The following is a 26,388-nucleotide window of genomic DNA, read 5'->3' as shown; positions in this document are numbered from 1 at the left end:
GAAATACAGCAAATATAATCTTTTTTTTAAATTTCCTGTACCCTTTTATTCTTCCTTGCAGATTACAAGATTTAACCAATGCCGCTTCCTTTTAACCATAACTTAGTGATATAAAAAAAGAGACATTTTTAATTCTATCCATCTGTAGTGTTCACATTTGTAACAAAGTTGCTGATAAAGGTTCCTTCTGAAAACTTGCATGGACATCCTCATATGCATTAATGATGCACATGGACCAGCCTCAGTTTGTAAGCTATTCTGCAGTCTGGCAGCTTAACCATCGTGTTGAACAGATTTGTCTCTGATTGCTTTCCTGGTTGTCAGTCTTGCATTGACCTCTCATTTCTTAATGGCATCTGAACACTGGGAACACGGTAGCTGAAACCTTTCTACCATTAATGAAGTATCACTTAGCATCAATATCGCATCCTCTGCCAGAAGAAGAGTTTTTCACAACACTGACGAATGACTCACTCAAGACATAAAAGTGAATCAAGTGGGAATGAGGGGCTGCTCATTTTTTACCCACTGGATTGTATTGACTTCTTTTTACTTCAAAAATTAAACAAATATGTAATTTGTCCAGAGACTGCCAAACCTATTCCTACAGGAGTAGTAAAACTTCCCCAAACAACAAAGGCAACCATTTAGGGCAGGGGTCAGCAACCTTTAAGACCCAAAGAGCCATTTGGACCCGGTTTCCACGCAAAACAAAACACTGGGAGCCGCAAATACTTTTTAACATCTAAAAAGAAGATAACACTGTATATATTGTTTTTTTACCTTTATGCTTTGTGTGAACAACTAAGGTGTGTTGCTTATGAAATCCATGAAGTGCTACAGAGAAAATTACATTTTATTTATGTAAATAACACATTTTAAACTCTTAAAGAAATATAACAAAAGGAAAGACACCCTGCTGAACTAAAATGATCCAGCAAACAAAAACTGTTGTGAGCCGCTACCCTTATATCGCCTTTGGGCTTTTGGAGCCTTGACCTGACTTTTAAAAAAAAGAATTGGAAAAAAGCACTATGCTGCTAAAAATGAAAAGTAGATAATTACAAAATTCCGCCTAAATATGTATTTTACCTGGTTAATGTGTGTGGCAGGGCGTGGTCTGCAGCGCCGCTGCAGGGGAGGCGGACGCACCTGAGCGGCACCCGCAATCACGCCTCGCCGCCTTAACGTCGACCGTGTGTGAAAAGTGGTCAATAAAGAGATGCTGAAAAGCGTGTTCATGGAAACATCGTCGGGTCTGCCGTGATATGTTTACAATGGGACTTCTGCTCCTGAACCTCTACGCACAGCGTCTGCAAATCGGGGCTGTATGAAGTCACTTTCATCTTTACGCAGGACTGTAAGCTGTCATCTGTGAGGCGTGAGCAGTGTTTGTTTTTAACATAGTTCACGGTGGAGCTGCTGATGTGGATCCGAAGATCCATAATTGGCCTCGGTTGAAAGTCTCAATAAATGAATGGTGTTTCGGCGGGTACACCAGCTTCCGCGAGTGTGACGCTTATTTTAAGCGATGAAAAAAATAATAGAATATAATTTTATTTTTATATTTCATTATTACAATAATCTTCCGATTTAGAACTACAAGTTAAAAAAGAACTAACATAAATAAAATACACTTCAGCTAAATACTTCTAATTTATTTTCCCAAACCACACGGAGCCGCACTATAAGGACTAAAGAGCCGCGTGCGGCTCCGGAGCCACAGGTTGCCGACCCCTGATTTAGGGCATCCAACACAGCTAAGAAAATCAGTCAAATAAGTTTGAAATGCAAAGATAATGACACCACATCACAGTAAAGATAAAACAACTTTAAAAATTAAATGACATGAATGCAATATTGTTAACAGAGTTTTCCATCTTTGTAAAAACTGGGAATGACTGTAAAAAGGTGATGATGGAGAGGGGTTTTTTGTCTTACCTGAAGCATCTGACTGCCGAGGCCTTCCAGCTCCTTATATGGTCGTATGACACCATCCTCGTGGATGAAGCGAGGAGGACGTAGAGACTGAACATCTTGTGAAGTCTCTGCTGCCCTATATCGAGATATTTGCATTTGGAAACGCACACCTTCACACAACTCAGGGCATAAACAAATTCAAACAGGACCTATCATATTACACACTGATGCGGCAAGTGCACAATCACATAGCACAGACAGAAATAACTGTACCTCTTGATCCCTTGGAAAGTGCTGCTGGCCATGTCAATAATGCCTCCTGTTGGTCGAGCTACTGCACCAACCAAACCTTTTCCAACACCTTTAAAAAAGCCCGCTGCCCCCTCTTTCTGGGCCCCTGCATAATAACACAAACACTGCAGCTTAAGTTCAAAGATCTTCACGGCCAAATGTCAAGTGTTCAATGGAAACACACTAACAGAACACGTAGTTTTTTTTATGCCCTTATTTTATTGGACTAACATGTTTATACTTGTGGTCAGACTCATCTTACCTTTAATAGGTTTGGTAACGATCCCTGTGATCCCACTGACAAATCCCTGTGGGAAAAGGAAGATAACACTGCAGAATAAATGACTCATTACAGCCGTGCATTTTCTTTCAGACTAGTTTGCAGTGTTGTTGTTGCTAGTCTTACTACTTCCTACATCCTGCATTAACTGCATGTTTCCTGCTGATAAACAGAGAGGAGCAACTTAAAAACCAAACAGTTTTACATACAGACACCAGTCCTTTTCCACCCCTGGTCAGCCCCTCTCTCAGACCGCTGGGCTGTTTGTTCATAGCTTCTCGTCTCTTCTGCTGGTACTCTTCATCCATTGTCATCGCTGCGACACCCTTTGCCATGGCACCTGTTATCCTGGAGGCTGCACCTGCAATACCGCCTGAACAACAAACATGATTCGTTACCTGAGAATATTTTTTAATATATCTTAAATGTTCATGTCAAAATTGTGTCAGTGAAAATCTGAAATTTTAAGGGCTCCAACATGTTGCTAAAAAGTCTCAGATGTGTAATGAAACAGCCACAGTTCACTGTTAAAGGCAATATAATGCTGAAATTTAACAGATATAACACTATATTAAAAACACATGCAGTAAAACGACAAATGCTCAGTTATTACACTGTTCAAATTACAGCCCTATATAGCAGCCATGAACCCATCCCAGTCAATCAACGTGTATAATGACAGCAGATAAAGTGAGGACAGCGTGCAGGGCTGTACAAACTCTTTAACGACCTTCATTTCTTTTTATTTATTTTTTTCATGTGGTGATGAGCGATAATTCTCCGAGCTTTATTAAGTTTTTTGTTGGACATTTACTGCTTTTTAACTCATTTTCAATCTAGTTTCACATTATTTTCACAGGATTATTTTTAACATCTGATAAACTTCTTAACACTGATGTCAAGCATATAATGACACCAGGCTAAAGGGATGAATCATTATTGTTTCTACACATAATGGACACTTTCAATTAAATTTTATTTTTAACCAGTTTGTTACCAGCAGCCTCTCACAAAAAGCAAATGATTTGCTCAATCTATGAAACATGGCAATGATAACACAGTTTGACAGACATAAAATAGCTGAAAACAAGTGAAGGAAACTGGACAGTTGGGAGGGACAAAGAAAGAAGTTGCAGGTCTAAAAGGCATGCCTCCACTTAGGTGAAGCAGTGCTCAGACTCAACATAAGTGAAGCAGTGTGGGATCATCTTTACAGAAAACAGAACAAAAGACAACCAGCATCTAAGGAAGAGCTTTGAATGTCCTTCTAGAAGCCTGGAGAACTATTCCTGAAGACAAGGAAGCTGAGTAAGAGAGTTCAGGATGTGATAAAGAATTGTAAAAACTGTTTTTGCTGTACATACTGTATTTCAAAATACAAAGAAATGAGTGCAAGACTTTTGCACAACACTGTACTTAAATTTAAAATAAAAGATAAATTAAACATAATTAATTTTTGAATTAGAAATTCCAGTGATTATTTAGCAGTTTTGACCTGATCCGGTTGAGCTAAGGCTGACTCTGTATTACCCCTTTAACACCATTTCATGCTTACCTACAGCTCCTCCCACCAGCGCCTTAACCCCAAGAGCCATTCCTTCAACAAACTCCTCAGGGCCCTGGATGGCTCCCTAGAAGAAAAAAAAAGAACAGTTATTGTGAATGTTAACCTGAATCCAATGTGGCCATATTTTCTAAATTACACAACGTAACTATTCAACAGGTTTTATAACGCACTTCAAAGCTAAAAGACCCAGTTGAACTTGTCAATAATTTTATTGGATATCATTACCTGATAGGGCTCATAAAAGAAAGCCTCCACCCCTTCTGACAATCCTCTGATCAGTCCAAATGGGTTTCCAAGAACATCGAGGCCCAGCACCAGCACATACATCTGCTTAATAGCCTTGAGATACACATAGGTGGAAAATCAAAATATCAAAACAAAAGAAGACAAGACAAATTGTCACTTGTCTGGTTTCATTGTGCTTGTATGTATTACCTGCTTAGAATAATGTCTGAGGACCTCCCACTGGAGCTGCTGAGTGGTGTAGAACTGGTAGGTCAATTCAAAAAAGGCCAGCCTGAAATAAATGTCACATTCAGCCAAGAAGCAGGGTTGGAATCACCAAGAACAAGTCACATGGAAGTAATTTAATGCTAATGGAGGGCACATGCATGCTGTGTATTTGAGCCTTTTTCTGTATTCATACTTGAAGACAACATCCTGCACATCAGTGAGCGTCGCGCCGATACTCTTTAGCAACAGATTTAGCGACTGCACAGGGATCAGTTCCGAATCTCTCTTCTGCTTCAAGCCATCCTCTCCGCCTGAGCTCAGAGAGAAACTCAGGTGCAGCTGACAAAAAGCACAAAAACATCAGCAGGCGTTACTATGGCAACGGAGAAATCGCAGAGATCAGTTCAGACACTATTTGTTTGACAGAAACTGCATTCGCACACACCTTAATGGGGGAAATGTGGAAGTACTCGTAGAGGCTGATGGGAGATTTGTCAGCAGCAGAGACATGGTTCAGTTCTGTCTTTATGTTCATTATGTCCTTTTCAAACAGTTCCACCTGGAGCATCAGGAGAAAGGCACAACAGCTGTTGAGTTAACTGAATTACTGACTAACTGAATAATCATAACGCATTCTGAACAGAAAGGTAACGTTGTGTGTGTCAATGCGTGTAGCCGACCTCCTGTTCTGCGCTCGTTATGCTGTCGTTCTCTAGGGAGAACAGCTCCAGGATGGCGTACAGGAAGCCCAGATCAAGTTTTAGATCCATCTCCTGAATTAAAACCACAAAGTACCTGAGGCGAACAGAAATCAGGACTTAGACGAGTATAAATGAGAGCAAATTTCAGGAGTTAAACTTTCGGTTAACAGAGAATTGTAAGATTTCAGCTCACCCAAATATATTATTGGTCTTAAAAAGGACAAATAATACATTTATTTGTCTGGTAGATCATAATCTACCAGGTAGATCATGATCCTGGCCTCCATATACAATAACAATGAATATCAGCTAGAAAAACATAATTTGAGGAGACAGTGAGAAAAGAAAAACAATTACTTGATGCGTGAGATGTCAGAGTGCCCCGCTGCTCGGGTAACAATGCTGATATCAGTTAGAGGTTTGGGTTCTGTGGAAAAATATGTATAGAGTATGATAATAAAGACGAAAGAGCTAAAATAGTCTATTATTGTAAATAAACAGATAACAAAAAACCTGCATTAACAGACCTGTCTCCATGGCGACAGACTTTGGCAGTTTCACGGGGTAAAAAACGTAAGGGAAGATGGCCCCAGGTAGCTGATTCTGGATCTGTAGAAGGAAAGGACACAGGTCTGTTTAGTGCACAGACCAAACAGAGCTACACAGCTACGAAAAGGCAATTAAGAAAAGCCTTTAGCTAACTTGCTTGATCTTCTTTTTCAATAATTATTGTAAATTGAATAAAATTTTTTCACCTGTATCCGGTGAACTTGGATACGATAGGCGCTCTGTCGTGGTGAAATGCTGTACTCCACCTTCACACCCGGCAAGAAGTGCCTCCTAAGAGGAGCATCACATGGCTTCATTATCTGCATGTCCTGGCCAGTGGGATTAAAGAACACCTGGGAGACAATGACAAAAAAAATTCAACAGTAATGATAATTATCCCATTATCATGTGCAATTTCAAATCCAGTTTTATGAACGAGTTTACATGCTATGTGGATAATCTAAAACCAACTATTTTCATTTGCTTTTATCCACCATTTTCATATGACAGAATAAAACTAATTGCAATATTTAACCTGAAAGCCGTTTTCCAGATCGAAAATTGCCTTGTCTACGGCCCCAGATTCCTGGTAGTCTTTGAACTTGTCCTCCATAATTTCAGCTTCTTTAATGGTCAGAGGCTTCCATCGACTCTTCTTCTTAGGTTTGAATTCCCACACAACATCAGAGCTTAAATAAAAGAGGAAAGAGATGAAAGTCTCAGATTAGTTAAGCAAGAAAACATAATTTATAGATAAAAATTTATACACTCACTTTGTTAGGTACACCTGTTGAACTGCTCGTTAAACCAGCTATCTAATGTGTACATCAAAAGGCGCTTTTAAAAAAAATAAATAAATAAATTTTAGGAGTGTAGAGATGGTCATAACGACTTACTGCATTTCACACCTAGCATCAAAATAAAAAACACAGGATTTAAGTGATTATTGTTGTCAGATGGTGACACACTGCTGATCTACTTGGACTTTCCCACGAAACCATCTCTAGGTTTTTCAGAGAATGGTCTTGAAAAAACAAACAAAACAAAAAACAACTGAAAATATAAAATGTCTTGTTAATCCCAGAGGCAGGAGCAGAATGATCGACTCCTTCCACCTCATAAAAAGGCAGGAATAACTCCAATAAGCACTTGATTTAACCAAGATCTGCAGATGAACATTTCTGAGTGCAGAACAAGGCTTGAAACAGATGGGCTACATGGCACCTGCAAATTAGAGTTTACTTTAATTCTACTTTAACTATTTATTAAGCAAACACAAAAGTGCAGCACCTTGTGATCCCAATGAAGGCAACCTCTTGGTTGGTGCTGTTGTTCACCAGCGATAGGCCCACATGCCGTAGTGTCAGGATGATTTCCTGTTGAGCAACCTGCACCTTCTCATTGTCACAGAGCATCTTGAAGACCCGTCGCTCCTCAGTGAACAGCACAACACGCTGGAGACCTTAGAACAGATAACTAAAATAAATAACACACATTTCTTTTGTAACCCAAAGGAAAGTTGTTGTTCATTACCATTACAAAATGAATCAGGGATAAATAAAACCTTAGAAATGAGTCAGACTTGCAGTTCATAACGCCAACATCCTGCCAGAAAACTGTGTTTTTTAATATATATATTTTTTTTTAACAGTTCTAGAGATTATATTACTACAATATGGCAACAATTAAGCACTGGCAGATTTTAGATCATTCAACTTTACCTTCATAAAAGGAAATCACAAAAAGTTTGCCCTCCTTGTTTACGTCCTCTCGCAGGTCCTAAAAGACAAAGCGTATAAACTTCAGTATCTTTAATCTTTATTTAGATACTCTTCCATCGAAAGGAGCCAGCTGAGGTGGTTCGGCCATCTGACATGGATGCCTCCTGGGCGAGGTGTTCCAGGCATGTCCCACCAGGAGGAGGCCCCGGGGCAGAACCAGGACACGCTGGAGAGATTATATCTCTCGGCTGGCCTGGGAACGCCTTGGTATTCCCCCGGATAAGCTGGAGGAGGTGGCTGGGGAGAGGGAGGTCTGGGCTTCTCTGCTTAGGCTGCTGCCCCCGGGACCCGGCCCCGGATAAAGCGGAAGAAGATGGATGGATGGATGATCCAGATTTACATGATCTGTATCTATACAGTTTTAAACTAAAGGTAATCAAATTTATGAACGATTCATCACCACCAATAACATATTTACAGTTATTAACAATGAATTTGCAAAGGTGATACTACTTTACTACTTTTTATTATCTATATATATTCACGGGTTACTGTAAGGTGTGAAGTACATGAATAGGTGCAAAAAGTCTCAGCAGTCACAGGGTATCTAAAAACCAGCAGGTTCACATTCAGTAAGCTCATAATTACCTGCTTTCGCAAACAGTACAGCCTTTTTTCCCCCTCAGGATTTCATTTATGAATGAACCTATGATAGACTTTTAATATGCAAATCTTAAAGTAAAGCCAGCCTAATCAAATTTATACCTAAGACAGCAAATACTGCTTTTTTTAAAAAATACGTTCAGCAGAAACTGATTTTATTTGGGAAATGTAAGATATTTGTTTTTGGGGGAAAAAAGGATTACTGATAAACATTATTATTCAGACAGTTATTATTCTGACACGTGCAGTACCTCTTCACTCTTTAGTGTCCCAGAGTAAGTGCTGCATTTCCAGGAGAGCGCTCGTGACCCAGTGGGCTCAGTCCAGGTGTAGTACACAGCTTTCCCAGCCTCCAGCTCCTCATGCTCCGCCTTTTTCTGAGAGCTGCATGTACACAAACCCACCAAGACAGACACATGCCGTATGTATCAGCAACATGAGTTAAAGCTACCAAAAATGAAACAAAGCAAAACAATTATTGACTTTGAAAATACAACAGAGCCCCTCCACCACAATCAAGGACCATGCCAGCAATCATTTTCTCTGAGTTGTCTCTCAGCCTGCAGCAGCAATTTTCATCAAAAGACAGAAATATGTCACCCAGAGGTCCCCAAATTCCTGGAAATAAAAGGCTCAAATATGCACGTTCACATATTAGTGAGGATTCTGAAACAAATATTCAATGGATCATAAAATGAAGACTGAAGGAAGAAGTGGCAAAGCTGGAATCTACAAAAGGGTATAAAAAGCACTAGTCGACAGCACTACAGGAAGAAGCAGGTGGTGTGATTCCTTTGGAGGAATCCCATCCAGTCAGCAGCATTCACATTTTTCTATAAGATCATAACACAGATGAAAGCAACACTGAGTAAATGGCTTAAGATTTGTATTCTGCTCCTTTAGATCTGTGTAAATTTCCGGTAGATCAGTAAAAAAAATAACTGGGTAATGGTGTAGGTCTTTTATAAATAGAAAACTGAAACTGTGACAGTCAGTGGCATTATGTTATGTACAGTGGAACCCCGACTTACGAATACCCCGTTCCACGAAAAATTCAAGTTACGAAGGCACTGAACGGCAATATTTCTGCCCGTGTCACGAAATCTGCTGGCTCTGATTGGCTGAGCCTACAATGCCCACAATGCCTTCCGAATCATGTGACAACCCCTTGGCTTCTGTACTTGCGCTTCGCTGTTCCACTTGAATGACGTATTGTTGTTCTAGTTAGCAATTAGCCTATCGTTCAGCATCGCCTCACTCAAAAGGCGCAATGGGTGCTTCGACTTACGAAAATTTTTGACCTACGACTTACCCTTGGGAACGAATTAATTTCGTAAGTCGGGGTTCCACTGTACTTAAAAAACAGAGTTTGAATATGGCAGAAGTAGGCCATGATATACACTAAAAGGAAATATTGAAAGTACAGTGATTCCTAAATACAACTAATATAACTTTAGTTAAGGGAGCAGAGTACAGAGGCAAACTAGAATCAGAGCTCAAAGGATCTTTTTTATACTTCGGTTTATCTACACTCATCCATCTGACCACACTCTGCACTCAAATGAACCATTAATGTAACATCGAGAACAAACCATGATTAGCTGCTGCATCGTTTGCATATTTAGTTAACTCTGGTTAATGATTGGAGACATCTTCGTGATATACTTGATCCTTCCTCTTGGCTTCGCCCACATTCCCTCTTTCATTTTTTTATATACCCACTGTTTTACTTACTTATGTGAATTGTATAAGAGAAGCTATAAAGAAATTTGAAGTCCCACACCTACAAAACTGTGGTTTCTATAGGTCTCGAAATCTGCTGCCAGAGATCAGACACCTAAATATTTTTGGAACATCAGGTATTCATCATTCTATGTTAACCTGAGCTATGCTCCTACAAGTCAACATGCAAAGAGCCACGGTACCAGATAATGAGTCCGAAATTTTTCAAAGACCTAGCTCAATTATTTTTCTAGACGATGGCATTTTAAATCTAGCCTTCAAAAAATGATGTTAGAAAAATGTCTAAAAACACCCCTACCTTCTTCTATTTTTTTAACTAATGACAGACTTGAGGTTTTGCTAAACTCTTTCCACTGGATTTTTTTAGGCAAAGCTTAGATGATCCTGTGGGAGCTAATATGAAACCACCCATGCGTTACTCATAGTGCAGTTTAAATAACCAAATGTACTGATGTGTGTTTAAATTGTTTTTCTTTTACCTTTGTCAAAGTTTACTAGACTGATTACTTCCTATAGGAAATAACTTTTCTCTGGTGATGACAATGTAACTACACTGATGGTTCTCTTTTGTAATTCCTGTTCCTCATTTCTATCTTTATTTTGAGTTCAGAGTTTGTCAGAGGAGTTTCCCTTTTTCATATTTTCTACCTGTCCTCCTCCACTGAGAAGGAGAGGTCAAGTATCTCGTCAGCCACCCACGAGGATTCTGTCCGGACACTGCATGACCCACAACACACAAACAAACTGCTATCAGCAAAAATAATCACAGGCAATTATTATTAACTTAACTGTTTGAGGCAACTGGAACAGAAGAACAATATTGTTACTCAACAAATATGCAAAGACACATGTCAATAAAACATGGAAATGGAAATGTTTTGCGTGACGAAACCTGTAAAATTAATGGCTGCTGTTCATAAAACGGATAAAAACAAGACACAGAAATAACTAGAACACTAAGAAAAGGTTTTATAAGTACATTTGCCACAAAAATATCCTACTTCTGGATAGAGCACCTAATATTAGGGTGAATGTGGCACACACAAAAAACTAACTGAAAAGAAACATTTTGCATTTTGAAAGTATTTCAAAAACACAGTTACAGACAACACCAAAGATCTACACTAATGCTAACAAACAGTATGACAGAATATTTTTTTTTAAAAAAACACTTTAACTAAACACTGAAAGTCCCTAGGAAACAGAATTTCATAAAAACAGTTTAAACCTCAGTGACAGGGGCCTAGAGGCCAGTTTGCAACCCTCTGGCAACCCCTAGTTGCTAAGGACAACCGGTTGACAAATGGTTGATGGAGGTTTTTGGCTGTAGCTGAGTGAAATCAGTTGCAAAGATAGTGCTCAACAAATACCCACGTTGTGATTGCTTTGTTCACTAGTAAGCTGTTATGGTTGCAAATGGTCTGAATGGAAAACACCAACTTTTCTGCAAACAATTGCTGTTAGTGAAACCTAAAAAAAAAACAAACCTAAAACATTTTCTATATTTCCTTTTAACTGTGCCCCTTGGTTCTCTCACCTCTGATGGAACTGAAGAGTCTGATTTTTAGTGTGGTTGATGATGAGGAAAGGGGCTGCGCCATCATGGTAGTCAGAAAATTGAATAGTGGCCGAGTGTTCCGACAGATTCATGTCTACTATAATCCCACCCGCCTACACAAAAGAAACAAGCAACAGTCTGAAAGCCGTAATACAAAAAGGCATGTGTGTGAAAATCATGTTAATCACCTCAATTACACATTATGTAAAAAAACAAACAAACAAACAAACAAAAACAAACTTATATGCACACACAAATATTATTAACTATGTGCATTTCTGCTTACTTTGTTGTCCAGATGTAGCAATAAGCAGTTCTCTGGTCGTTTGAAGTCGATAGTCACTGGAGGCGATAAGGAAGCTTCTACTTTAATTTTAAGCTTCTTAGTGTCACTCTCAGGCCAGAAAGGGATGGCTGACTAAATGTGAGGAAAAAAAAAACAATATGCTAAATGCTTCTTGTCAGATTATCAGTAGGTAAATACATTTTAAAACTTTATCAAGACATGATCTTTAAATAAAGCATTTTTATGCACAAGAAACCTTTAGTCACATTAAATTTATAGAAATCAATAAGCACACATGTTCAGTTGTTACATCACACCTATTTATAAAGTTAAATGTAAGAATACCCAGGATCTTGTGTCTATGATATACTCAAACCAAAACCAAGACCTTAACCTGCATTGTTCAAAAAGAGAAAAATCTGAACAGGCTCTGACCTCTTCTGGTTTTGCCTCAGTCCAAGTTTCTTGCCCGTCTTCGCATATGAACACACTGTGCTTAGTTCTGTTGACCAGCATGTAGAAGGGCACAAAGGTCACAATGCGGGTCAGACTGAAACTGCTTGCATCGATCTTCACACCGACCTGAAATAAGACAGAGAATAAGACAGACATATTACATGAATACAAAAAAAGTACATATCCAATACACCTGCCTCTTTGGATCCTCTGCCTCCATCTCACCCTATCCCTCATCTACTTTCCCTCTCAACATTTTCACCATTCCACCTGCCTTCCTCTCATCCATACAAATGGATTTGGTCTTTCTCCCACTGACTATCATTCCTCTTCTCTCCATAGCATGCTTCCACCTCTTCCCTACTCTCATTGTAGATCAAAATGCCATCTGCAAACATCACAGTCCACGCCAACTCCTGCCTGACCTCATCTGTCAACCTGTCCATCTCCAGTGCAAACAAGAAGCGGCTCAGAGCCAATCCCTGACTATCCCACTTTTTCTTCGCCAACCTCTTCCTTTACATATTTTTTTCACATTTTTATATAAAGAGATAAAATTTCAAATCTTACCAGATAATCTTTGAATCTGCCTTTGCATTTCACATCCCCGTGGCTCCCAACTGTGTCCAGAGAGAATTCATCAGATAGTTCACTTTCTGAGATCATAAGACGAACCTGGGGGAGGAAATAATTTAATCTAATAAATGTACTGAACCACTGGGACCACTGTGAACAATAATCAAACATGTTTCTTTTAAAGAGCTTTCAGTAAGACTGACTTAAAATAAATACCTTATTGTTTCGCAAGAAGTACCGAGGCTTGAATGAAAAGAGCAACGGCATCTTGTAGTCCATGGGATGTTTGCGGTGAATGTCATCAGCCTTGTACTGCAACAACCTGTCCGTCTTATTTATCATCCAGTACGGTGAATGGATAGCAACCACCATCTGCCCCAGATCATATTTAACATGAACTGCTATATCCAGCTCAGCCCTCTTCCTCTCCACTGCATCTCCATCTTCGTCTGCATCCTCTCTTAGAGACTTGAACACAATGAAGGTGATCTCTTCCTGATCACTGTTGAGTCTGTACAAGACAATAATTGTTTGTTTGTATCAGAAATGTGAAACAATTTAATGGAGACTGCATGTCTCTCCTATAAATATAACTATGCATCAGAATTTTTTTGTCATGTTATTTAAGATCAGCATACAATAAATAGAAAAAATGTGTCAATAACAAAAAAAAGAGATTAAGTCACACCTATATACAGAAGACCAATCCTGAGCCAAGTACTCAATCAAGCGAAGATCAAGACTTGACTGGTTGATGACTCCAGTGTGAAGCTGAGCAGAGTGACCAGGGTCCAAAGTAGCCTCAGGTGCAGAGATTCCACTGTTCTGTTGAGCAACAGGATGAAGAAAACAAAAGGTGTCTCTGCATTTGAAACTTCTACCTTGCTGCTTTCAGTTCATGCCAACTTGTAAAGAAAATACAATGGTTGGAAAAAAAAAAGTCCCCAGTTACTTAAATTAAGATAACAGAGTTCCATATTACACATTTTTGCTATATTTTTTTCCAAGTATAAAATGAGACATTTTAAATATCTAAATGTGAGTGAATTTTCTTATCTTTCAGTTAAAATTTCTAAACAGAAATGCCAGCATTGGACAAAACTAGGTTTATTAACTATTGCTTGTTTTTTGGGTTTTTTTGCTGCATAGAGTCAACAGATTTTTTTCCTATTTTGGATTAATGGAATGAATATATTTACTTCAAGTTACCATGTAGGAAGCTGAAAATGTCATATATAACTAGTCTTCTGCAGCTTAATGTTACAGAAGTCTACAAATGAGGTGTTAAATACATACTAGATATTTGCTGTTGTACACAGTGGTCCCAGTGGTTCAGTACCTTAATGCAGTGGTTCCCAAACTTTTTTTGCTAGGCCCCCCCTTGTTTTACAAGAAAAATGTTCGCGCACGCACACGCACAAACACACCCTCCAACCACACACACCCATATTTTGCTTCATTGCGGTTTATTTCACACCTCAAACATTTAGAAAACAATTAAGCAAATACAAGTAATCTGCAATAACTTGAAATGTGCAATTCACTTGTATTTTTATTTTTTATTCCTATTTATTCTATTTATCCCCTTTGTATATTTTATTTATATTTGTCTCTGTATTTATATATATGTGTGTGTGTGTGTGTGTGTGTGTGTGTGTGTGTGTGTGTGTGTGTATATATATAACAGTTCTGTAACTGTAACTTTGGTCGTTGCTGTGCTTTTTTTGGAAGTCGAATTTCCCAGAGGAACCCACCCGAGGGATTAATAAAGTTCTATCTTATCTTATCTTATCTTATAAATTACAGGTAGTAATAAAATAAACTACTTACTCTGTTATGCTACGTCCACACCTACACGGGTATTTTTGAACACGCAGCTGTTTCGTCCACACGTAAACGGCGTTTCGAATCACCGAAAACTGAGATTTTTTTAAAACTCCTTTTTTGCGTTTACGTGTGGACGAGGAATACAGAGTTCGTCATGCAACGTCAAAGGTATGTGCCTTTATTCACGTCACGCTGTGCGCGACGTTATTGTTTACATGAGATGAATAGCAGAATGGCAGATAGAGACAAAATACTGTTAATCTGACAATCTGCAGGTTTTACACGCTTACATACACACGCAGTTACTGTCCCTCCATTTAGAAAGGCAGAGGCGTCACGGTGTAATTATTTTACGTGTAGTTTTATTTTATGTGTTTTAATATTCAACATTGCTATCAATACATTTTTCCAAAAATGCCTCTCTGTGCAAAATGGGTTTAAAAACATAAACAGCTGTGGGATACTGTTTGTCCGTGATTTGAACCAGGGAATAAATCCTGGCAGGATCAGCCTGATGTTATTTGTATCCCTCAGTAACTTTACTGCATAAAGAGCTAACATCTCCAAAATGCCAGGAGTAGTTAGTCATTATGAGAAGTGTTTGTGAACTAAAAATCAAGAATGTGGGATTCTGTTTGTCCATGATTTAAACAGCCCAGCGCTGCTCCTGACGCAGGGAAAACCAATTCTGCAGGGGAGACCTACCTCGGCACTTATGCAGGTGAAACCAAAGGGAAGATATGCTTCACCATATTTTCTAGTCTTTGGCTTAGAATGAAGTTGGTTTGGAAACATATTCAGCTATGCTTCATCTCCTGCTTTGCGTTTGTGTAGGCGCCCCATACCGCGCCCCCCCTGCAATGGCTCTGCGCCCCCCCTAAGGGGCGGGCCCCACACTTTGGGAAGGTCTGCCTTAATGTTTAAACAGTTACAAAATTAAGTAAAGTCATGCAGAGCAATCCCTGCTTTAAAAAAAACTAATGATAAAAGTACAAACATCCAACACATAAAGCAGTATTATCCACATATGCCTAAGTAATGTGAATGTGCTGGTCTCTGACTGAGGTCCTATGGTAGCATTACATAACAAAGAACACTTCCCACTTTTAAACAGAGCAAATACAGCTGTAAAATACACACACTATTATTTTATTGAACATTTACTCACATAAACCCACTTTGTATGTTACTTTTCAACGTTTAATGGACTAGCTGAGTACAGATTATTACATGCATCCTACCTTTAGACTGTAGGTGATGGTGTAAGGCAGAAGGTTGCGTAGCAGGATGGAAGGCCACAAGTGAAGCACGAAGGGCACGTCAAAATTCTCCCCAACATCTCCGGTCTCCTTGCATGTCACTGCATCTTTTAATGGCACAATGTTGATGGTCATCACACCACCTTGGTTTCCACGGCGACGGCAGATTTGCTGTAGGCGTTTCTCAGGCTCCAGGTTGTTAATGTCCTCGTAACTGAAGCCTTCTGAGCAATCATACTGCTCACCCTGACTATCATCTGTGCTCTCTATTACTGGCTGAAGGCTCAGCTCAGACCTGTTTGGAGGGTAAGGGCAGTAAAGGTTAGAGGTTATTGTTTTTTGTTGTTGAACAGAAACAGAAAAGATCTGGAAACATAAAACAGAGAGTGAGTGAGTTAAGTTGTGTGCGTAAATATGTGGGCCAATTTAAGCATTTGCTCCTACCTATACGAGTCCAGAGGCACACAGAACTCCTCGGCAGGGAGGGCAGTACCCAAAAGGGTTGGTCCTTCAAAAACGTTGAATGGTATTGAGAAATGATTGATGAGCTGCGTAGTAAAAAACAAAAACAAATTACTGGTTACTGACACTTGAACTTAATCTGAGAGATCTATCTGGGCATATTGGCTTATATACTAAAAGCTACTTATTGGGAGTTCCCACAGTGGGTAGCTTCCTAGGCTTAATTTAGGAGATTTCTAAACTGAATATGCTTCCTGATGCAACCCCAAAGGCATTTGTGTCTCCTCCCGGGATTGAAAAGAGGATCTTTCGCTTGATAGTGAAAAACTAAGAGACAAAGACTTCACTGTGGAGCCACTAAATTGTTCAAAAATGTCATAAATTACATTTAATGATTAAATAAAGGATAGTTGAGTGTCTGGAACATTGATCTCTGAGGGTGCAATTCTAAACTCTAACACAATATATGCCACTCCCTTCAGAGAGCAGTACAGGGTCTAAACAAAATACAAAAAGAAAGGAGTGGGGGGGCCCTTAATGCAACTAAATAATAACAAGGTTTTTTGGCCTTCAAAGCAGAGTTTCAAAGTCATTTCTGACATTGGTAAAAGGACAGTAAGAGGAAGAGACAGACAAAAAAAATCAAAACCACTGAACTTGACCAGAACAAGATTATATTTATATCTCTATATATATATATATATATATCTATATCTCTATATATATATATATATATCTATCTATATCTCTATATATATATATATATATCTATATATATATCTATATCTCTCTATATATATATATATATATATATATATATATCTATATATATCTCTCTCTATATATATATATATATATATATATATATATATATATCTATATATATATCTATATCTCTCTATATATATATATATATATATATATATATATATATATATATATATATATATATATATATATATCTATATCTCTCTATATATATATATATATATATATATATATATATATATATATATATATATATATATATATATATATATATATATCTATCTATATCTCTATATCTATATCTCTATATATATATATATCTCTATATATATATATATCTCTATATATATATATATATATATATATATATATATATATATATATATAAAAAAAACACCCAGCACGCCCCTGCGGGCGGTTTATCCTTCAAGCTCGGGTCCTCTACCAGAGGCCTGGGAGCTTGAGGGTCCTGCGCAGTATCTTAGCTGTTCCCAGGACTGCGCTCTTCTGGACAGAGATCTCCGATGTTTTTCCCGGGATCTGCTGGAGCCACTCGCCTAGCTTGGGAGTCACCGCACCTAGTGCTCCGATTACCACGGGGACCACCGTTACCTTCACCCTCCACATCCTCTCGAGCTCTTCTCTGAGCCCTTGGTATTTCTCCAGCTTCTCGTGTTCCTTCTTCCTGATATTGCTGTCATTGGGAACCGCTACATCGATCACTACGGCCGTCTTCTTCTGTTTGTCTACCACCACTATGTCCGGTTGGTTAGCCACCACCATTTTGTCCGTCTGTATCTGGAAGTCCCACAGGATCTTAGCTCGGTCATTCTCCACCACCCTTGGGGGCATCTCCCATTTTGACCTCGGGACTTCTAGGTTATACTCGGCACAGATGTTCCTGTACACTATGCCGGCCACTTGGTTATGGCGTTCCATGTATGCCTTGCCTGCTAGCATCTTGCACCCTGCTGTTATGTGCTGGATAGTCTCTGGGGCATCTTTACACAGCCTGCACCTGGGGTCTTGCCTGGTGTGATAGACCCCAGCCTCTATGGATCTTGTACTCAGAGCTTGTTCTTGTGCTGCCATGATTAGTGCCTCTGTGCTGTCTTTCAGTCCAGCTTTGTCCAGCCACTGGTAGGATTTCTGGATATCAGCCACCTCCTCTATCTGCCGGTGGTACATACCGTGCAGGGGCCTGTCCTTCCATGATGGTTCCTCGTCTCCCTCCTCTTTCTTGGGTTTCTGCTGCCTGAGGTATTCACTGAGCACTTGGTCAGTTGGGGCCATCTTCCCAATGTATTCTTGGATGTTCCTTGTCTCATCCTGGACTGTGGTGCTGACACTCACCAGTCCCCGGCCCCCTTCCTTCCGCTTAGCGTACAGCCTCAGGGTGCTGGACTTGGGGTGAAACCCTCCATGCATGGTCAGGAGCTTTCTTGTCTTTATGTCAGTGGCTTCTATCTCCTCCTTTGGCCAGCTTATTACCCCAGCAGGGTACCTGATCACGGGCAGGGCGTATGTGTTGATGGCCCGGATCTTGTTCTTACCATTCAGCTGACTCCTCAGGACTTGCCTGACCCTCTGCAGGTACTTGGTGGTTGCAGCCTTTCTAGCGGCCTCTTCATGGTTCCCATTTGCCTGCGGGATCCCCAGGTACTTGTAACTGTCCTCTATGTCTGCAATGTTGCCTTCTGGTAGTTCAATCCCCTCAGTTCTGACTACCTTCCCTCTCTTTGTTACCATCCGACTACACTTCTCCAGTCCGAACGACATTCCAATGTCATTGCTGTATAGCCTGGTAGTGTGGATCAGTGAATCGATGTCTCGTTCACTCTTGGCATACAGCTTGATGTCATCCATGTACAGGAGGTGGCTGACAACTGCTCCGTTCCGTAGTCGGTATCCGTAGCCAGTCTTGTTAATGATCTCACTGAGGGGGTTCAGGCCTATGCAGAACAGCAGTGGGGACAGAGCATCTCCTTGGTAGATCCCGCACTTGATGGTAACTTGTGCTATGGGCTTGGAGTTGGCCTCTAGTGTTGTACGCCACATCCCCATTGAGTTCCTGATGAAGGCTCTTAGGGTCCCATTGATCTTGTACAATTCTAGGCATTCCAGTATCCAGCTGTGGGGCATTGAGTCATAGGCCTTCTTGTAATCAATCCAGGCAGTGCACAGGTTGGTCAGTCTGGTCTTGCAGTCTCGGCTGATTGTTCTGTCTACCAGTAGCTGGTGTTTTGCACCTCTGGTATTCTTGCCAATTCCTTTCTGTGTCCCGCTCATGTATTGACCCATGTGCCTGTTCATCTTAGCCGATATGATGCCTGACAGGAGCTTCCATGTAGTACTGAGGCAGGTTATTGGTCGGTAGTTGGAGGGGACCGGTCCCTTCTTGGGGTCCTTGGGGATCAGGACCGTCCGGCCTTCAGTTAGCCATTCCGGGTGTCTTTCGTTAACTAGCAGCTGGTTCATTTGTGCTGCCAGACGCTCGTGGAGTGCAGTCAGCTTCTTCAGCCAGTAGGCGTGAACCATGTCGGGCCCTGGTGCTGTCCAACTCTTCATACTGGAGACCCTTTCTTGGATATCTGCCACTGTGATGGTTACTGGACCCTGTTCAGGGAGGTCGCTGTGGTCTGCCCTCAGATCCTCTAGCCACTGAGCATTGCCGTTATGGGTTGCATCCTTCTCCCATATGCTCTTCCAGTATTGCTCCGTCTCCAGCCTTGGTGGTGCTGTTCTCTTATTGTTCCCTTGCCACTGAGAGTACACCTTTGCTGGTTCTGTGGAGAACAGCTGGTTTATTCTCCTGCCTTCTATCTCTCTGGTGTACCTCCTCAAGCGGCTGGCCAAGGCTGTGAGTCTTTGCTTGGCAGTTTCCAAGGCCTCAGGTATGGACAACTTGCTGTATTTCTTAGGCACCTTATTTGTCGCACCTTTCTGCAACTCCGTTAGTTGGCTAACCTCCCTCCGTGCTACTTTGATCTTGCCCTCTAGCCTCCTTCTCCATGGAGGGTACTGCCCCTTGTGGCTGTTCAACTTGTAGCCAAGCATCTCACTGATCACTGCTGCCGTATTGTAGATCAGCTTGTTAGTGTCGGTAATCGTGGTTGTAGGTATTGCCCGTAGTGCTGCATTAACATCATCTAGCAGACCTTCTGAGGGTACTTCACGTAATCTTGGTAACCGGCTACGGGGGACTGCTCTCACAGCTATATATATATATATATATATATATATATATATATATATATATATATATATATATATATATATATATATATATATATATGGCCCACACAGCCATCTCCAGGGTTTACAGATGAGGTGTGGAAAAGAAAGTTCCCTGGGCAAAGGTGCCTTGTTGATGTCAGAGGTCAGAGGAGAATGGTCAGACTGCTTTAAGGCAACAGTAGCTCAGACAACTTGATACAGGTAAGATATGCAAACAGCATCTCTAAATGCAGCCACGCTAAACCTTGAAGTAGATGGGCCACAGCACCAGAAGACCATACTGGGTGCAAGTTCCACCAGGATAATGTGCCATGTCCAAAGTTCAAATCATCTCAAACAATATGGACCAAAATTTTAGAGGACTCTTTCGAGCACCTTGTTGAATCTGTTCCAATATTAAGGTATTTATGAAGTGAAACAGAGGGACCAACCTGGTACTAGCATGGTGTACCTAATAAAATGTTTATTAACATGGATATCAGCAGCAGCTACCCCCAAACAAAAAGCTGGAGTGCATTTTGAAAATAACGTTTTTTTAAATGACTTTTATATAAAAAGGTAACTTTAATTACACTGAGTTTGTAATTAATGTAATTTGAGAGACAGCTCACTGTAATTACACGGGATGATATACACATGATGGGAACGATCATCCTACATACCTGGAAAGGAGAGCGGATCTTGATGTACTTGCTGCCTTCTACAGAGGAAATCTGACAGACCAGGAAACGAGTGACTCCTGAGTTGTTGTGCATTACACTGTACATTCCACGGCCCACTTTGATCAAAGGGATCACACTGGCTGAGGTGTGACCATCTGGAGCTGGAAAAAGAAAGAAAATAGAACGTACAGGCTCTTTCTGACTGGCATGAAGTTTAAAATTTGGTGACTGACAACAACAACAACAACAATAATAACAAACACCGTCAGATATACTCTTAGAGAATAGAGCAATAGCTAATTAGAAAATTTAAAGAAAACACATAAAACATATATTTTTATGTTTTATCTTTGTGTAGTTGGAGATAACTGTAGATATATCATAGCTGTCTGTTTTCAGCATAACCGTGATAGTAAAGTATAACTCACTAGGCTGTATGTAATAGTCTTTTCCACTCAAAGAGGTCATTGCTGAGAAATGATCAGTGTCTGTTGTGGTTGAATAGTCCATTCCGAGGGATTCGCCATTCTGCAGCTTCACAGTGTTAGCGATACTCTGCTGTCCAACAGGACAAAACATCTCACTGTGGCGCACAGAAACTGGTAGGCCAAGACGGTTTTTGACTACAAATGGAGCTTCATCCTTTTGAAAACACTCTGCTGTCTGTTTGGCAGCTTCAGCAAATGCCTGGAGAAGGACAAAAACATGCATATCACACATCAATACACACCTCTAGACAGGTATTTTCTGTCAAGCCTTTGAAAGACTTCTTACAGTGCCCAGGTTACTCAGCATAGCCAGTCCACATTTGGAAAGTGTGATGTTGAGCTGATCTTTACTGTCGATGACAATGACTGTCTTGTAGTCTGGGATATTGGAATCCACTTCATCTGACATTTCTGTGTACTTCACAGGTTTCTTTTTCATCTGGTTAGAGGACAGTAAAGTATTAGACACACCATGTGTATTTTTAAGTATTATTTTTAAGAATGCTATATACATGCAGAATGCAAGTATACATGAGTACCTTCAGTTTCAGCACCCATGGTCTGAAACCATCTCTTGTCTCATCTTCTAAGGGCTCCAGCAGTGGCTCCCACACTCCCATCACTTCATTATAATAGTGAACCTAAAAATAAAATGCATTACTAAATAGAAAAAAATTATGAACAGCAGACAATTTATTAAAAGAACCACATGTCTATTGGTTTGTGTTACCTCTAGGGTAAGCTGACTGTATAAGTTAATGAGCGTGGACCAGTTCTCCACATCTCCCTTGAAGGAGGACTTTGCCAGAAGCATGGGGATGGTGCGATGTCCCACTCCAGCCTCCAGAGTCACACAGATTGAGCTGATGTTCACCTGCAATTATTTTGCAAATTCAAATCATAAGTTATTATATGGCAGCATACAGTCAGCTTTACCATATTATAATTTCAGCCAAAATGCTAATAATTACCTTTAGGGACTCTCCCTGTGGTATTAAGCAGGTCACTAATTTGGTGTCTTCATCGTCATCTTCTTCTAGGAACCAGAGTTTGAGCTCCTTCCAACTCTGCTTATCCCACAGGTTCACAGCAACAGGGCTGTCCAGCTTCTCAGGGGTCTCTGCTGTTGGAGTGAGTGCTGACTGGATAGTAATCACGGTGTTGATTATGACTGGAGATACCTGTGCATGAGTCAGACACATGGGAGATAAAACTTAAGGTTACTTGCATAAGCCTGGCTCTCAGAGTAAACAAGACGTGGCAAGCAGCAACAGCAGCCAAGTCAATCAGGTCCTACAGGAATGACAAATCACACCAAACACATTGCTGTATGGCTAAGTGGCATGACATTGTGGCCTATGATGAAGACTTAGGTTCAGGATTAGGCGGAAAAAACAAAACAAAACAAAAAAAAAACCCAGCTTGCGCCAGTGATGGAGAAGTTAGCTAAACACTCCTGTCTATTGAGAATTAAGCTAGCTAGCCCATACTGGATGTTGAGACATGTTGCTACGCCAGATATTTAACTAATGACTGCGTAGTAGGGCAAGCTACTTAAAGTTAAGCGTTTCTGCCCGACAGAAATAAATTTCTTGCTTTTAAAATTTGCTTTCATTTGATACAATTTTTATCAACACGTGCAGATACAGTCCTGTTAGAGCAACAATAATATGCCCCCTTATTATATCCAGTACAAGGAAACAAAAGTCTGAAACGTTTTTTTATCAAAAAACTGTATTTCCAAGGTAACACACTGCTGTAACCAGATGTAGGGATTGACTTTCTGTCTCATTTAATTAAGCATGCATACAAGGCAGTGGTTTAACCCCAAAAAGTTCAAATTTAAAAAAAAAAGGCTTTCATTTGCTAACAACAAAGAAGCTGGAACTGCAACAAAAACACAATCATTTCAATTTGAAGAACAAAATATGCGGCCACATGTAATATTAACAAAACAAATACCTTAAGTGAGAGAGCGTTGATGGTGACCTCCATAGCCTGAGGGGAGGTTGGAGACTGAGTACTTTTGAAGTACACCTGACATGGCTGAAGCACTGTAGTCACATTGTTTCTCCTCTTTTGTCTTAAGAATGGACAGGCAACAACCTACAACAAAAGTGATCAGTTTAAAAAAAAACCCAACCTAATCATATTTAATTTTAAATATGTGTTAAGGAATATTAACATTTTCCTCTGGATACATAATTTTGAATTCTTTGAACATGCAATTGTGACTACCACAATACATTCCAAATATAAACCTTGAGGTCCTTGATAACAGCAGTCGTCCGTGATCCTTCACCACCATTTTTCATTACTAGTTCACAATATGTGGTCATCACCAGAGCTGGGGCGTCATCACGAGTCAGGTCAGCTACAAATACAATCTCTGGGTTTCGCACCACAACATTCATTTCAGTCTTTGTTACCGTGGCTGTAGCTGTAGCTGGGAGGCACAGAGAGCATTAGAGTAAAACTTCACGTTAAATAATTAGAATACGCCAGTTTAACTTGATAATAGGGCTGCTCGATTATGGCAAAAATGATAATCACGATTATTTTCACTGAAATTGAGATCACGGTTATTTGACGATATTTATTTAACCCTTTAAGACCTACTATAGAACCAAGTCCACCAGAGCTTATATTATTTTTTTTACATGCTGTAGTGCCATTTGTGGGAGCATTTCAAGTTGCTATACATCAATACAACTGTTATAGCCCATATTTTAATAATATGTATGCATTAAGTCCATAGTAATTACATAAATTGCAAAAAAGTGCAATAAACTACAAAAAAAATTGAAAATCGCTTTTGTTTTGTTTACATATATTTCTACTTGGAGAAATTTAAGAGGTTTATCCCTCAAAACTTTAAATACAATAAAGTTGCAAAAAATAGTTTCCCACCACAGGAAATTTATTTTGAGTGTCTTCATAGTTTTATTTTGGAGATACAGCAATTTTTATATACTGCAGGAAAAACAAAAAACAATCCTATGATGCAAATTTGCAAAGAAAACAGCATGTGCATCATTTCACTGTGGGAAGTGTTACGAACAGCTGATAGGAACGGCAAAGCGTGTTTCTGGAATATTATGTTTTTGTTCCTGCAAGCGCTTTTTATGCAATTTTTGCAAAGCTATATGTGGAACGAAACCGTGACCGAGGACAAGCTGATGGCATAAGATGTAAGTACAACTCCTCCGGTTTCATATGCAAAACAAATTATTGCGCTAGCTTACACGGTCCAGGTTCTACAGGGATTTAACAATAGTTACGCAAAACGGAGCGTGCAGCTCTGACCGGCTTTAAAGGGTTAACAATGACTTTAAAAAAATAATATAAAATAGTGTGCAACACCACTGAAGTTTTTTTTTTTAAACTCTCTTTTCAACCAACGGCAGTCACTCTCCAAATAACTTCTGCTTAGCTTTCCGAGCTTCCCTCGGGTCCTCTTAATCAGCGGTCTCCAACCTTTTTTGCGCCACGGACCGGTTTATGGCCGACAATATTTTCACGGACCGGCCTTTAAGGTGTCGCGGATAAATGAGGGGCTAATAATCGGCTCAGTCATTTTTAATGATCGTTGAAAGCCCAGATCGTAATCGTGATTAAAATTCGATTAATTGAGCAGCCCTACTTGATAATCACAAAACTCATAATCTAGACTCACTATATAAATGTATATAACATCTATATTATCTTAAAGCATCTATAAAATGTTGTATTGTAATGAAATAGTCAAAAATGAAAGTTTTATAAACATAAGGCAAAACAAAGATGGGAATAATTTGGCAGTTTAAGCTTGTCGATTAAGAGAACTGACATGATTTCGGTTAACTAGATTAAAACATTAAAACTGATAAAGTCAACTCACCAGACTCTTTAGATGTGACCGATGAGTTAATGTTCTTCTTATCGCCAGCACCAGTACTGTTCTTGGGTTGTGGCACTTGGGCAAAACCCTGCTGGGTGGCCTTAAGGAAGATATCGGCCACCGTGAGCAGAAATTCCATGCTGGCACATAGATACACATCCTGCACCACTGTATCTAAAGTGGTGCCTTCACGGGTTTGACGATAGCTCACTTCCACCATGTTGTTCTGTTCTGCACCAGGACACATTGCCATCATCCTAGAGAAAAACAAAATAGGACTATGAGAAAAAAAAAGAGTGAACACAATAAAATAATTTACTTTACACTGATCCGTCAAGACATGGCTTTTTTGTGTGTGTCACTAGCTTTATAAGTGGTAGCCGTACCTTGGGGTGATACTTTTGGCTTTTGGCCTCTTGTCGTCTAGAAGGCATTCAGCAAGTTGTACTGAGGCCTTCATGGAGCTGTCGGAGTACATGTGGACAGAGGTGGAGATGGTGCCCAGAGTAAATTCTGCTAGCTTCAGCTGCTCATCATGTGGGTCTGACGGCTCATGTTGTGGGTGTGACTGGTCATGATGTGGGCCTGACAGCTCACGTTGTGGTTCTAACTGCTATTAAAAACAGAAATTACACAGACTTTCTTTACTAAACGTGCCTCACAAAATACAGACTGACAAGTCTAATTCTATGATGTAGTTATGACTTGTGTATGTTTGTACATATGTAACAGACTTGGCATTACCTTATCCTCATTGGAGCTGTACAGAACCACAGTCAGTGAGTCAAACTTGAAGTTTAGTTTCAGTGTGTTCTTTCTCAGCTTGCTGTTTTTCTGTGTCTCTACAACAGCAGCTGTCACCACTGTGTTACCTATTAACAGCATAATCAGAGCGCAGAGTTCGGATTAAAAGACAAGCTACTGGATTTTAGTCAGAATTGTGCACTAATTAAGGAGAACATGTTTCAGATTTCATTAGCTACATAGTTTTGTGTAAGTATGCCCTGTCAAACAACAACTCATCTGTTTTTTGTTTTCTGT

At 39.9% G+C, this 26,388-nt stretch overlaps 1 protein-coding gene across 5 annotated transcripts in view; it reads right to left on the bottom strand.

The window, feature by feature from the left end:
- vps13a (vacuolar protein sorting 13 homolog A) overlaps positions 1-26,388 on the bottom strand; it is a 46,690-nt gene that overhangs the window by 5,120 nt on the left and 15,182 nt on the right. For 3 of the 5 annotated variants that reach the window (XM_012918019.3, XM_014414433.3, XM_012918022.3), the window contains exons 36-72: positions 26,092-26,219; positions 25,734-25,960; positions 25,348-25,604; positions 23,729-23,913; positions 23,430-23,573; positions 22,439-22,648; positions 22,198-22,341; positions 22,007-22,108; positions 21,754-21,906; positions 21,408-21,666; positions 20,980-21,140; positions 16,295-16,398; positions 15,833-16,145; positions 13,453-13,589; positions 12,981-13,275; positions 12,759-12,863; positions 12,168-12,314; positions 11,733-11,864; positions 11,426-11,559; positions 10,537-10,605; positions 8,397-8,529; positions 7,483-7,540; positions 7,052-7,223; positions 6,297-6,450; positions 5,968-6,114; positions 5,740-5,821; positions 5,570-5,639; positions 5,192-5,306; positions 4,957-5,070; positions 4,705-4,850; positions 4,494-4,575; positions 4,284-4,397; positions 4,047-4,122; positions 2,701-2,864; positions 2,474-2,519; positions 2,194-2,317; positions 1,942-2,056 (exon numbers count right to left, since the gene is read on the bottom strand). In XM_012918019.3, the coding sequence (XP_012773473.3) occupies positions 1,942-2,056; positions 2,194-2,317; positions 2,474-2,519; positions 2,701-2,864; positions 4,047-4,122; positions 4,284-4,397; positions 4,494-4,575; positions 4,705-4,850; positions 4,957-5,070; positions 5,192-5,306; positions 5,570-5,639; positions 5,740-5,821; positions 5,968-6,114; positions 6,297-6,450; positions 7,052-7,223; positions 7,483-7,540; positions 8,397-8,529; positions 10,537-10,605; positions 11,426-11,559; positions 11,733-11,864; positions 12,168-12,314; positions 12,759-12,863; positions 12,981-13,275; positions 13,453-13,589; positions 15,833-16,145; positions 16,295-16,398; positions 20,980-21,140; positions 21,408-21,666; positions 21,754-21,906; positions 22,007-22,108; positions 22,198-22,341; positions 22,439-22,648; positions 23,430-23,573; positions 23,729-23,913; positions 25,348-25,604; positions 25,734-25,960; positions 26,092-26,219 (5,318 nt within the window). The remainder of the gene's footprint in view (positions 1-1,941; positions 2,057-2,193; positions 2,318-2,473; positions 2,520-2,700; positions 2,865-4,046; positions 4,123-4,283; positions 4,398-4,493; positions 4,576-4,704; positions 4,851-4,956; positions 5,071-5,191; positions 5,307-5,569; positions 5,640-5,739; positions 5,822-5,967; positions 6,115-6,296; positions 6,451-7,051; positions 7,224-7,482; positions 7,541-8,396; positions 8,530-10,536; positions 10,606-11,425; positions 11,560-11,732; positions 11,865-12,167; positions 12,315-12,758; positions 12,864-12,980; positions 13,276-13,452; positions 13,590-15,832; positions 16,146-16,294; positions 16,399-20,979; positions 21,141-21,407; positions 21,667-21,753; positions 21,907-22,006; positions 22,109-22,197; positions 22,342-22,438; positions 22,649-23,429; positions 23,574-23,728; positions 23,914-25,347; positions 25,605-25,733; positions 25,961-26,091; positions 26,220-26,388) is intronic. The other 2 variants (XM_012918020.3, XM_012918021.3) reach the window with 2 other exon arrangements.

The sequence above is a fragment of the Maylandia zebra genome, linkage group LG12 (genome assembly GCF_041146795.1).
Source record: "Maylandia zebra isolate NMK-2024a linkage group LG12, Mzebra_GT3a, whole genome shotgun sequence".
Taxonomy (NCBI): domain Eukaryota; kingdom Metazoa; phylum Chordata; class Actinopteri; order Cichliformes; family Cichlidae; genus Maylandia; species Maylandia zebra.
This window is presented reverse-complemented; position numbering and strand designations above follow the sequence as displayed.